The sequence below is a fragment of the Mustela putorius genome, unplaced genomic scaffold (genome assembly GCF_011764305.1).
Source record: "Mustela putorius furo isolate JIRA1106 unplaced genomic scaffold, ASM1176430v1.1 tig00003972_pilon_pilon_pilon, whole genome shotgun sequence".
NCBI lineage: Eukaryota > Metazoa > Chordata > Mammalia > Carnivora > Mustelidae > Mustela > Mustela putorius.
Genome location: NW_025422115.1, coordinates 10,908,630 through 10,922,871, shown reverse-complemented (window position 1 = coordinate 10,922,871; position 14,242 = coordinate 10,908,630). Strand labels below are relative to the sequence as shown.

General features: G+C 36.2%; 1 protein-coding gene and 1 non-coding gene across 2 annotated transcripts in view; both read right to left on the bottom strand.

Moving 5' to 3' along the window:
- The window catches only part of LOC101684535, a 36,688-nt gene extending 30,561 nt beyond the window's left edge, over positions 1-6,127 (bottom strand). Inside the window, exons 1-2 of the mRNA XM_045070425.1 lie at positions 6,075-6,127; positions 198-335 (exon numbers count right to left, since the gene is read on the bottom strand). Of these exons, the coding sequence (XP_044926360.1) occupies positions 198-335; positions 6,075-6,112 (176 nt within the window). The 5' untranslated portion in view covers positions 6,113-6,127. The remainder of the gene's footprint in view (positions 1-197; positions 336-6,074) is intronic.
- Positions 6,128-6,575: 448 nt separating this feature from the next.
- On the bottom strand, positions 6,576-6,642 carry LOC123389408. Its single transcript, XR_006604014.1, has one exon. It is a non-coding gene; the product is annotated as a small nucleolar RNA SNORD109A (small nucleolar RNA).
- Positions 6,643-14,242: the final 7,600 nt, after the last annotated feature.

Genomic DNA, 14,242 nt, shown 5'->3' with positions numbered 1-14,242 from the left:
CGGAGGGGAAGCCGATGGCCTCAGAGCCCTGCGGCAGCGGCCCGTATGGACCCACGCCCCTGAGCAAGAGGAACGGTGCAACCTCGCACCGGGAGCCGGGAGCCGCTCGCCGCAAGGCTGGCGCGCACTGGCAGCCTCTACGGCAGGCGCGGGCTATCCCGCCGTCCCCAGTTCCACCGAGACAGGGGAAGGCTTACCGTCTCGCCGATCCGTCCTCAGCCTGCCCGCGCTGGACCGCACGTCTTCCGCGGACCCGGCCTAGCTCCGCGCATCCGAGGACAGGAAGGCCATCTTCTCTGGGCCGACCGGGGGCCTGCCTGGCGTGGCCACCGCACCTGACAAGTGTGGAAAAGGTGCATGCCCGTGTGATCCACGGACCCAGGGGAACAGCTCGCCATGCCTCTCAGTACATGCCTGGGGGGAAGCCTTGCATCTGCCTCATGGGGACCATCTGTCCCTCAGGCTTGGCTGTAACCGGGCAAGTGGCCACCCATTCCGGCGGGGCAGATCCGCCGATTCATCAGTCTCTGTGAGGTCGATTGTGAGTCTGCATGTATTCAATGTGTGAGTGGGAGCCTGCTGGTGTGTGTGTGTGTGTGTGTGTGTGTGTGTTTATGTGTGTGTGTGTGTGTGTAGGGGCATGTTAATGCGTGTGTCCTGACGTGGTTTACGTTTGGGTGTGGCCCTGGCCTGTGAGGGCTTGGAGCCCTTGTAGGCCTTGTGGCCAGTTTGGAGGGAGGTGACTGTTCAGTATATTCTGCAGTCGGGGTGGCCATCATGTGGTCGCCCTTTGGTGTAGTCCTCCTAGCCTGGATAGAGCCCTCCTGTACAAGGACCCTTGGCCGCCCACCTTCTTTGCTGCGCCACAAGATCAGTTCCACAGAGTCTCCAGTCTCCACTTTTTACACCCCCGGGTGTTACTAAACAAAGCCAGAGACACCCTCTGTTCAAGTCCTTCTGGCATTGCACACTAGCTGTCTCTCTTTGCACTTGCTGGTGGGAAGGGAGGCCTCTGCAATGTGGTGTTTATCTTACTGATTGTCACAGCGTGCCTGGAGGAGACAGATCCTCAGCAAGTATCGATTATATTCCAGGGCAGACTTGAAGACTGCCACTCCTTGGTCTTGAGGTCCAGGCCTTACACTGACCCAAAGCCCTAGCGATAGTTGTGGCAGCCATGAACTCTGCATAGGCCTCATGTCCGCATACTCAGCTGAAAGTACCTTGCCATGCAGGCAGCACAGCCCTTGGCAGTTGGTGCCCCTGTCCCGTTGAGGGCCAGCTTAACTCCTGACTGAATGGGCCCATTCCCACCCAGGGCACTGATCTGTCCATAGTTAGGGGCCTTTGTAGGCTGTGCCTCCAAATAAACATGCGAATACTCCTTGCCCGGTACACCTCTGTTCAGTGGTGAGCCCATATTCTACCATCAGGATTTATAAGTCAATAGAATTTTCTGTATAGTAATTTTGAAATGATGATTTTCATGTCAATTAATGTAGGAGTAAAATATTGCCAAAATTATTTTTGTAAATATGTCTTCCTTCATCATAACATGGACTTGGAATTCAATAAGCTAATCAAAAATATTTTAATATGTACAAAATATGAATACTTATATACATAATGAGCTTATGGTTTTCTGACTTGCCTGTGGTTAAATAGATAATGCTCTTTTTTAAGTAAGCTCCATTTTCATTATGGTGATTGAATTTACCACCCCTGTTCAAGAGCTGATTGAAATGTTGTCCAAAAGAAGAACACTCTTGAATATTCTGAGAACATCAGGCCCCAAGAAACACAGTATTCCATAATATTTCTTGGTAATGTATTATCTACATTTAAATTAAATACATTTCTTGGTAATGTATTATCTAGTATTTAGAGTATATGTGATATTTTAACCTTTTTTCCAAGTCTAATATAGAGCAAAGTGTATTCTTAAATTATTGAGCTCAATTAATTTGTATCTTCCAAAATGGCAAGTTTATATAATATTTTAAACTTTTTTTGAAGTATAATAATGATACAGTAATGTGCATGATTTCAATTATAGAGGTAAGTTCATTTTCATCTTTCAAAATGGAAATTTTCCAACAAACATATCCAGAAACAAACATTGCCAGCATTATAGAAACCACCCATGGTATCTTTCTGCATGACTCTTGAACTGATATTATCTTCTTTGTGCTTTAATACCTTTACTAACACTTTATTGTATACTATAGTTTTACAGTAAGCTTTAAAATAACATAATGTGAGTTCTCTAAATTTATTTACATTTTCTTGTTTTTAAAGATTTTATTTATTTATTTGACATAGAGGGACACATCAAAAGAAGGAACACAGCAGAGTGGGTGAGAGAGGGAAAAGCAGGCTCCCCACTCAGGAAGGCACCTGCTGTGGGGCTCGATCTCAGAACCCAGGAATTGTGACCTGAGCCAAAGGTAGACACCTAACAACTGAGCCACCCGGGTGCTTCTATTTACATTTTCTTAATCTCTTTTGCTATTCTAGTTAATCTACCTTTAGTATGAATTTTAGAAATATCTTGTTGATAACTACAAACAGGCATACAGTGATCTTTACTTGCATTGTAGTGAATCTACACATGAAATTGGAATAACTAACAACTATACAATACTGAGACTTCTGATCCATGAACAGTGTATACCTCTATATTTACTTAGGTCTTCTTTGATAATTTCAATCAGTGTTTTGCATTTTCGTCATAGAGATACTGCATATATTGTACTGCATTTTATTACATAAGTAGCTCATATTTGTGCTATTGTAAATGGCATTTATTTCAAATTCCATGTGTTTATTGCTAGTATATAGTAATATAATTGACTTTTATATATTGATCTTGTATCCTGCAATCTTGCTAAACTCAGTTTTAGTCCTGGGATTGTTATTGTAGATTTTTTTATATTTTCTAATATAGGTAATTGAGTTTCTTGTAAAAAAGCCCTTTGTCTTACTTTCTGATTTTTATGCTTTTTATTTACTTTTCTTGGTTTATGACTGTACAGAACAATATAAATAGATGTGATAGGAGAGGACACTGTTGTCTTGTTCACAATCTTAGAAAGAAAGGACTTCTTTTTAAAGATCTAATTTATTTATTTATTTGACAGACAGAGATCACAAGTAGGCAGAGTGGCAGGCAGAGAGAGAGAGGAGGAAGCGGGCTCCCTGCCGAGCAGAGAGCCCGATGTGGGGCTTGATCCCAGGACCCCAAGATCATGACCTGAGCTGAAGGCAGAGGCTTTAACCTACTGAGCCACCCAGGCACCCCAAAAGGACGTCTTTCTAAAACATACTGGGATGTACATTTTTATTTTAATTTAAAAAAATTTATTTTTTTTAGAGAGAGACAATCAGGGGAAGGAGCAAAGGGAGAAAAGAGAGAGAATATCAAGCAGGCTCCATGCTGAGAACAGAGCCTGATCTTGGGCTCAATCCCATGACAATGAGATCATGACCTGAACTGAAACCAACAGTCAGACACTTACCCAACTGAGCAGTCAGACACTTACCCAACTGAGCCACCCAGGTGCCCCTGGGTTGTACATTTTTTTTTAAAGATTTTATTTATTTACTTGACAGGCAGAGATCACAAATAGGCAGAGAGGCAGGCAGAGAGAGAGAGGGGAAAGTGGGCTCCCCACCAAGCTGAGAGCCCTATGTGGGGTTCGATCCCAGGACCCTGAAATCATGACCTGAGCCGAGGGCAGAGGCTTAACCCACTGAGCCACCCAGGTACCCCAGGGTAGTACATTTTTAATACCTGCCCCTTAAAGCATAAATATTATATGTGATACACTTCTATACCTTGAAATAACAAGCATGCACTACAAATGCACTTTTATATTAAAATAAATATTATATAAATATACAGATGGGAAAATATACAAGTGATTATTTGTAGGATCATTTGATTATACTGAAATATATTCTAGTGTTCCTATAATTTATATTCATCCTCAAATATTTTTCTCAATATATAGATAGATAGATATAGATTATATATAGATATATATTTATTTGAATAGTGGAAATTCTGGAGTTTACTTCAGTATCTGATAGGGCTCTTTTAATTTATGATGTTAGAATTATTAGTGTTCAAGTCTATTTTGTTCATTACTATTGATTTCATTTGAATGGCCTTGCTACATTCTGGAAAAATAAATACACACTTTATGTAAATATATATCTACATACATACACACATATATAAGTATAAAGAGAACACAAATATAACTACTCACTGTAGAAATGTGTGACAAGAACATTGTCAAGAAACAAACATTGACTTGGGCGCCTGGGTGGCTCAGTGGGTTAAGCCGCTGCCTTCAGCTCAGGTCATGATCTCAGGGTCCTGGGATTGAGTCCCGCATCAGGCTCTCTGCTCAGCAGGGAGCCTGCTTCCTCCTCTCTCTCTGCCTGCCTCTCTGCCTATTTGTGATCTCTCTCTGTCAAATAAATAAATAAAATCTTTAAAAAAAAAAAAAGAAACAAACATTGACCTCTTCCTAAAATATTAAACACCAGGTTCCAGGTAACATAAACCTTCTATATGATCCCGACAAGGAAGACACAGACTATTTTTCTTATTTATGGATATTTCAAATTATAAAAAATGATTAATAAATTAATACATGCAATTTTGTTATCTATTCACTTGATTAACCTAAAATAATATTGTTTATGAGACAAAGACCATATGGAAAATTGAATTTCTTTGTGTTTTAGAAAAATCTTTTTTGAATTTGGTTCTTTATCATTTAAATAAAGGCCATAGGGGGCACCTGGTTGTCTTAATGAATTAAGCACCCAACTATTGGTTTACATTCATGTCATGGTCTCAGATCATGAGATCAAATCTTGCATCAGGCTCTGTGCCCAACTTAGAGTCTACTTGCAATTCTCTCTCTCCCTCTGTCTCTCCCCACTATTGTGAGCTCATGATATGTCATAAATACATAAGTAAAACATTTTAAAATAAAATTAAGGCCTTAGAAAGATTTTATAAAATTTATAGTTTTTCACACCAAAAAATGAAAAGATAAATGTAAAGTCCCAATGATGCAAAAAGTAGCAATAATGATCCATAATGATATTAAAGATCTGAACAAAATCATCTATCATAATTTTTTTTCCTTTTTTAAATTTTTTTTTATTTTTTATAAACATATATTTTTATCCCCGGGAGTACAGGTCTGTGAATCGCCAGGTTTACATACTTCAGAGCACTCACCAAAGCACATACCCTCCCCAATGTCCATAACCCCACCCCATTTCTCCCAATCCCCCTCCCCGCAGCAACCCTCAGTTTCTTTTGTGAGATTAAGAGTCACTTATGGTTTGTCTCCCTCCCAATCCAATCTTGTTTCATTTATTCTTCTCCTACCCACTTAAGCCCCCATGTTGCATCACCACTTCCTCATATCAGGGAGATCATATGATAGTTGTCTTTCTCTGCTTGACTTGTTTCACTAAGCATGATACGCTCTAGTTCCATCATCTATCATAATCTTAATCATGGAGTCAACATTATGAAACTATCACAATTTTAAGGAACTCCAATTGTAGCTTAATTTCATAAAAGAATATTTCACTGCAATATAAAACTAAAATCAATAAATTCTCCAAAGTTCTACAACTGTAAATCCATACAGAACTCATAAAATAAAATTTAAAATTTGGAAAGGAGGGTGAAGACACTCACCAAAGAAAATGACACATAATGGGGATTCACAGATGGCTCAGATGGCTTAACCAAGCATCTGCCTTTGTCTCAGGTCATGATCCCAGAGTGCTGGGATTGAGCCCCATGTTGGGCTCCCTGCTCAGCAGGGAGTCTGCTTCTCCCTCTCCCTCTACCTGCCACTTCTTCTCCTTGAGCTCACTCTCTCTGCATCAAATAAACAAATAAAATATTTTTTAAAAATGAGACATAAGGAAGATATCATCCTGTAAGTCATTGAAAAGATGGAACACAGAGACCTCAGGATGAGGCACAGAACACATGACATATGAATTTAAAGGATGCTGGTGTAGTTACTCACTGCTCTTCTCTGAAGTGGAGGACTTCATTCCATCCCATCTACCTCAGAAAAATATAACAGAAAGAAAAGCAAACATGTAATCTCTGAAAGTTGTCTACACTGAAAAATAACAAGCAGTAAAATTGATTCCATTGTCAATATTTAATATAAGTATGCAATATTTCCTTCTTTTAGCCAACTCTAATGATACTTCAAGTACTCATCACAGTTGCTTGAACTCTTAATTTAATCATTCTTTTGTTTCATGTATTACACAAGAAAATGTTCCCTGTATACAAATATCTATTGGCAACTCTATGTTCAATATGAGCAAAATGAAGCAAGTCTGGGGCCATACAACGTACCTAAAGTTGCATACTGCCTCATGAGATAGGAGGCTAACACCTTGCTCCAAGAGAAATAAAAGGCATGCTCACAGCAGTATTGTTTTTTTAACTTAAAGTCATCAAATACAGCCAGGCTTTGAGAGTCTTATTTGTCCTAGCAGAGGGCCACTCATCTGGACCTCAGATTGACATCTGGAATGAGTCCCTCAGCATCCTCAGACAATTGTGCTCATCATTGATCCAGACAAACATCCTCTCAAACAAATAAGCATTTCCATAGCCAGGCTTATTTTCTTCAGGCTTATCTACTGCATTATAAAGACTAGTAAATGCACAAGAGATGTTTTATATAGTATCTGAATAATGGAACTCTTATGTACATAGAACAAAAGCATATAACCTTGGATTTTCTAATAAAATGACACAAAATAGAAGCATATAACCTTGGATTTTCTAATAAAATGACACAAAATCAATTGGGAAAATTTTAAAAATAGTCAAATAAAATTTCAAGGAGAAATGGGGATGCATTCATAAATGTGGTAGCAAATAAGGTATGATTACAGTAGAATAGGAGTTGAAACATTTATATTCTGGACTTGCCAATAATAAAAAGATAAATAAAGGAATATTTTGGTGCATTTCATTTTCTTTACCAGATTACTTGCATACACTATAAAATAGTACAAAAAGGAAATACATCAATGATTCCCAGAAATTATACAGGTTACTTCCAGAAGAGACTTTTTTAATTTAATGAAGGAGAGAAGTAATAATGAATATTCATTTAACAAAGTAGGCACATTTATGGGGAAAAGAAACCTATTATCAAAATATTCTACCTTAGACTTTTGAAATAATGAACCCAGAGAATGTGATGTTCTGACATCACTGGTCACAACACACACAGAAATTTAAAAGCATCAGATAGCTGCACATCTCTCTTCCCTAAAGTATGTTACTTGATCCAGTCTTTGTTCCTGCAGGAAAACATCACAAATAATATAAGTTAGAGCCCAGAATACATGAAATCCATTTAAAAATAAAGCACAATCATTTGTTCTTAGCCATCAACTATCAACCACAGATGGTTCTTAACCATCTTTGCCATTCATGTCTTCACTTATTTCCTCTCTGTATTATTCATTCTTCAAATCATTAATAGTCCTCTCTACCATGCTATGTAAAGTGGTGGAACAGCAATTTTCTTTTTGAATGAGAAACTCTAAGGTTGTATTCTACCAAATAAAGCCTTTATGAAGATGCTTTTTGATGCATAAATTAAAGGCACATAATAGGGATGTTGTAAGACTTATATTTTTGAAGTAAGAGATAAGAACTTTGAAAATCTAATACAACATATAAAAGCTAATGGAACAATTTTAAAAATTAAAAAACAGTCAAAAAGTTTCATAAGATATGGAAATTATAAAATAGAACAAAATGGAAAAGAACATCAGAAGATCAAGACATAAGAGGACTGAGATAGAATAACCATAGCCGATTTTTATTCAAAACAGAATGCAATTAATTATCTTAGGAGTCCATTAATTGGCTCGCATAGGTCTTTGAAGGATAAATGCTTGCTAGTGAACTGGGGGACCCAAAATGCTTGGTACAAGGAGCTGGACCTCAGAGGTTATGTAATGTTAGATTCCATTTAAATGACATTTTGGTAAAGGCAAAACTATAAAAATAGTGGTCACAAGAGATTATAGGGTAGAATGAGGGGCTGACTAGAAAGGAGTAAAATGAAAAGGGTTTTTATGGATAATGGAACTCCTCCATATCATATTTGTGGTGTTAGATATACTATTCTATACACTTGTCAAAATACACATATATCTGCACGATAGTGAATTTTACTGTAGGTAAAATTAAAAAAAAATAAATTAAAAGTACAAATATAAAATTGAAAACAGGCTGGGACAGGAACACCATTTAACCAAAGAACAAGATATTCATTGATTAAATATTTAATACATGCAAAACTGGTAGAATTCAAAACCATGAAAATTGTGAGCTAGCACTTAAATGAGTAAGTAGAAGTCCACCTTCATTTGCTTAGAATAGAAACAGTGTACTGTTCACCAACAATGGTTTTGTCTCTCATTTTCTTCACATTTTTTACATTCATTCAAAAGGGTACTTTTCACTTGCTGCTTATGACCTTGAAGTCACCCATGAAATCACACAAATGTTCATAAACCTAAAACATACTGAACCACTTGATTTACACATAAAAACTGGAGGTGATAATAAATGATGGCTGTGTCAGTTATGAATTCCATAAGCGAAAGTTTTTCACTGTAGTCTACATGAACATTAGTTTAAAAAAAATGACATGATTTCTGTGGCAAAATTCTACTGATTTTAACACTTTGAGTATTATGCAGCTCATTTATTCTAGACATCCTTTCTGCATCTTGACGTTACAAGGCAAGGAAATGCTTTATATTCAAACTGACATTGATTCTATAATGTCTAGAATTCTAATGAAAATACAAAAGCAAAACTGTATTATGATAAAAAAATATTTACATCCACTAAGTCAACAGGTATAAGGAAATAGACTTCAATGGTATATAACACTTACTCAATTGACTTAATTGTATCTACAGTAAGAGTTTCCACCACTATTTAGCATAATATTCACTGTGCATAGACTTTTCTTTTAAATGCAACAAATATGATCTTAAAAATCCTGGTCAAACAATTCCCCAACATAGTAACATAGATTTACCATATTCTCACCCCTAAAACATTAAAAAACATAGGTATACACAAAAGCCTCTACACAAATGTTCTTGGCAAAGTTTTCATAATAGACAAAAGGTGAAAACACAAATATCCCCTAATTGATAAATGGATAAACAAAATTTGATACATCCCCACTGTGAAATATTACTCATCCATAAAAAGGGAATGAGATTCTGATACATGATACGACATGGCTTAACTGTGAGAATATTTTGCTAAGTGATTAAGAGTAAAAATATTGGTCTGTACCTCCATTTCAACTATTTACCTTACAACAAGCTATGATTTTCCTTTATCCCCTAAGTCATTTTAATTTTTTCAAAATAAGGATTTTCTACTATATAGTCATAATACTATTATTATTAAAGCTAGGCAATTATTACCATCCTTATAGAATACTATAATCTATTTATGGAATTTTACATTTTTCCAGTGTTTCCTTTAATGTCATTTATAGAAATCCTAAATAAACATTGTACTATTTTCATACCTATTTAGTCTAACATAATCTAGATCATTTCCTCAGTGATAGTAGAGATATGTTTGTAGACTAAATGGCAGTTTGTGGGAGTTTTGTTTTGTTTGTTTTATAGAATGTTACTTAACTTGGGTCTGTTATTTTCTCATGAGTTGATTCAGTTTTATTTACTTTAGTCTGAGGTACTGCAGAAATAAGGCTAGGTTCTTCCCAGTTCTTCCTATCAGCGATGCCAGATGATTCCATCACAGGAGTATTATCTTTCATGTCTTACTTAATTCAGGTGGTATCTTCCAGGTTCTCCATTATTACCTTTTCTTTGCAACTGGTAAGTGTATCATGGAGGAGATAATAAAATCTATAAAAATATCCTGTTTCTCCTCAAATTTCCTCAAAGAAGTTTTAGCATCCTTTGATGTTTCCTGATTGAAAAAAATATGATCATTCTAAATGTCTTTTTTTATATTATAGCATTTCTACCTCATTTATTACAGCTGTTATATGGCATTTTACTTTCTACTGTATTTACCCGTTCACTCACTCATTCATTCACATATTAGTTCATTATAAACACTTTATCATTATTAATGGTTTTTTTTTTTCATTCCTTAGAGATTTACCATGTCCAGACATGCCTGGATTTTATCAGTCAAAACAAGAGGTGGCTCACTGCTCAATGTCAAGCATCTTTGATGGATGCAGCCTTATCCATCTGTGAAAGCTTTCTCCTTCTGTACTTCTACTCCTCCTTCAGCATTCCAGATGTTCTAGAGACCCAACTGGGAGTATTGTACATAGTCCATTTCCCCTCAAAATGCCAGAAGATAAAAAGGCAAAGTTAGAATAGCTTTGCACATTTCTTACATTATAAGCCAGTCAAATTCTAAACATAATCTAACCACTGTTATGGCATAGTCAGGCAGAATTTGTCACAATTGTCTTTACCATTTTGGCCAACTTTTTAGCTACTAGTTCTGAGTTGATAATTATACTTGCAAGACACCAAGTGATATTTTTAGAGAAGGGCTAGAATGAATACAGATAGCTAGGGAAAGTAAACTAATTGTGAAACCCATATTCAATGGAGGTAAACAGTTTAGAATCCAGACTACATGGTCATAAATTACAGAAAGAAAAAATATCCCAATAGGAAATTGTAACATTTAAAATTTTATCAGTTGGGGATTGTTTCTTCACCCTGAGATCTTCATTGGCCTTTTCCCTACTACCTGCAGTCTTTATGCCTGCGTATTGTCTGCCATCATATGTCTGCCATCATATCATATCTATTCCAAAGTTAGGATGGGAGATGAACCATCAGATTCTAGACTCCGGGAAACAAACAGAGGGTTTTAGAGGGGGGGGGATGGGTGAGTCTGGTGATGGGTACTTCTCCTGGTGGAGGGCACAGATTACATGGAGAACTGGGTGTTACACACAAACAATGAATCATGGAACGCTACATCAAAAACGAATGATGTACTCTATGGTGACTAACATAACACAACAAAAAATTAAAAATTAAAATTAAAATTAAAAAACCCACTAAGTTTGTTTCTTCTATTTAGTGACACTCTTCCTTTTGGCCATTTGGAGTTTGATCTATGCTCCCATGGCATCCCAGAGTTCTATCAATGAGATGGTTTCTGCTAAGGAAGACAGTTGCCCGTCTCCTAAGCACTGGCATCCCATATTTCTAGAGATCATTCCTTGTCACTTTATATCATGGAATTTTCCACAAACCAGTGTCCAGACATTATTTTCTCCTATTCCTGCAATATCTCAACAGCTATACTTTTTAGCCTGAGGAATTGCACTTGAAAATCTTTATTGCTCTGATCTTTAAAACACAGGGAGAATGAATATGATGTTAGAAATGTAATGTTCTTCCCCAAAACATGGTTTTACTCAAATTATTTAGCAGAATATAAGTATTTTTTAAAGTAGTTTCCATGTCCAACATGGGGCTAGAACCCACAATCCTGAGATCAAGAGTCTGATGCTCCACTGACTGAGCCAGCCAGGTTCCCCAAAGTATAAGTATTTTTAATTAATATCTTTCACTAGCTGTTATACCATAATGTTGCATTTTTATTTTTAAGTTGCAAACAATAGTATGAATTGCACAAATAGCCTAAGACTCAGTTTCTATTTTCCTATTTTTAAAAGAGGCATAAATACCCTACTTTCTAGGATTATTATTAGCATTGACTGAGCTAATTCATTAAGTAGTGTTTCTTTTGGCATTTGATAGACGGACTTAGACTAACAACTCAGTGACTGCTATATGTAATTAAAATGTGTATCTAAAACCACACATACTCACACATACAACACAATGCACAAATGAAACAGCAAAATAATGACCAGAACTCATTATCAACATTTTTAATATTCTTTCTATAAAATTGGTTTATTGATCATATCTGCACAAGCACATATTGATATCATTTTACATGAATGAAATACAATGTTATTGCCTCAAACATACTTGATACTCAGTAAGTGGTAGATAAACTTATGAAAGGCTTGGATTTGCATATCAATTAATTCAAACATACATTGTCATATATAACATAATATACTCCAACTGGATAAATGTATCAACATGAATTTACTTAGAATTATGATTTTAGGTAAACAGGTAACTTACAATTTTACAAGTACAACTAAGGCTGTAATGATTACCCTTGAGTTCACATACATCTTGGGACACTTCCCATTACAAACTTAGGGAAATTCCTAAAAATAAAATTGTTAGTCAAAATGTGTTAATTCCCATCTAATATATTTTACACTGTCTTCTGGAAAGGCTTTAACATAATAGGAATTCCAAATTCTCCATTCTTGGTTAACAAAGTTACCTATTAATCTGATAGGTGAAAAAAGACAATTGTTGATTCATGGCATTACATGTGCTCACACACATTTAAATTTCATTATATTTATAATAGTTTATAATAATTTCATATATATTTAATTATTTAATTATAAAGAGTGGCAGATCTGAGGATATTATTCTATGCTTTTGGCCATTCACAATGCTCTTATCAATTGTTCATTTATATGCTTCCCCTTCTTGTACTGGGATGCTTGTCTTTTTCTAAACTGATGTGAGCGAGGCTTTCAGAGAATATTAACACTGAATTTGTCATATAAATTTTAAATAAATACACACATATATTTTTATTTGACTGCAAAGAAATAGCCCAATCTTTAGTTACCATGTTTTAGAGATTCTATTTTTCTCTCCTCTAATCCCTCCATGCAGATAACACAAGAAAACAGGAGTAAACTTGGAAGTCACAGTTTAATTGAGCCATTGCATAAGAATATTGGATACTGGGGAGCCTGGGTGGCTCAGTGGGTTAAGCCTCTGCCTTCAGCTCAGGTCATGATCCAAGGGTCCTGGGATAGAGCCCCACATCGGGCTCTCTGCTCAGTAGGATGCCTGCTTCCCGCTCTCTCTCTGCCTCCTTCTCTGCCTACCTGAGATCTCTGTCTGTCAAATGAATAAATAAAATCTTTAAAAAAAAAAAAGAATACTAGAGGAGGCTTAGACAACATTTCAACTCAAACTATGTGAAAGGAGAAAAGAAAGCAGGCAAGATTTTGGTCACTAATTCCTTGGTGCCATTACAAATGGAATGTGGTAGAAACACATTCAATTTTGAAATTTAATTTATTGGTTTTAACTGGAAAGGGGTTCATTTTACTCTAACTCCTTATAAAGTGCTGTTTCACATTGTTTAGGTTATCATAATATATACCACACATTTATATGACTCTCTTGTGAAGAAAATATAGCAAAGGACCTAAAATAATTTTAATGAAAATAAAATGGAGATATAACTATCAGGTATTTTTACCATGAGTCTAAATTAATCTGATAATTGTTCAGGTTCCTGTTTAACCAATGCTCTAGTTCAAGGATTGGTAAACTCAAGCCTAAAGTCTGTTGTTGGAAAAAAAACCACAACACTTTTGCTGGAATACAGCAACACTTACTCAATTATACATTGTGTTTGGCTGCTTTCATATCAGAACAGCAGAGTGCAATGGCAACTGCAACAGCCTGAAAAATTAGAAAGGTTATTTGGCCTTTTACAGAAAAGACTTGCTAATCCATGGTCTGTTATAATATGGACTGAGGTGATAATTCCAAGTAATTAGAACTTGAATATTAAAATATGGAAGTAAAGGAAGACTGGAAAAGTAAAGTCCTCATATTTAAATTTTCTCATGTCAGTCTGACATACAATGGAAGCAGCTGTATTTTGATTGACAGAGTTTAAATATAATAATAAGGCCAGGGTTCCTACTAGGCAGGTCCTTGAACTAATTTTTCCCATTCATGCTTTGTTTTTGCTTTCTCTTTCTATACATGATCACCACAGAGACACTGTTACCATTGTCCTCACACATGGGAAATAACTCCCGTGGTTCTCCATTTCTACCTTCTTCTGCCTCCTATATCTAATGGCAGGATGGATATACAGATAGGCCGACAAATATATGATAGACTAACAGTAAAATGGATGACAGACAAATTATTAGTAGGCCAAGATAAACAGATTATGGAAAATATATTGTCAGGTAGATAG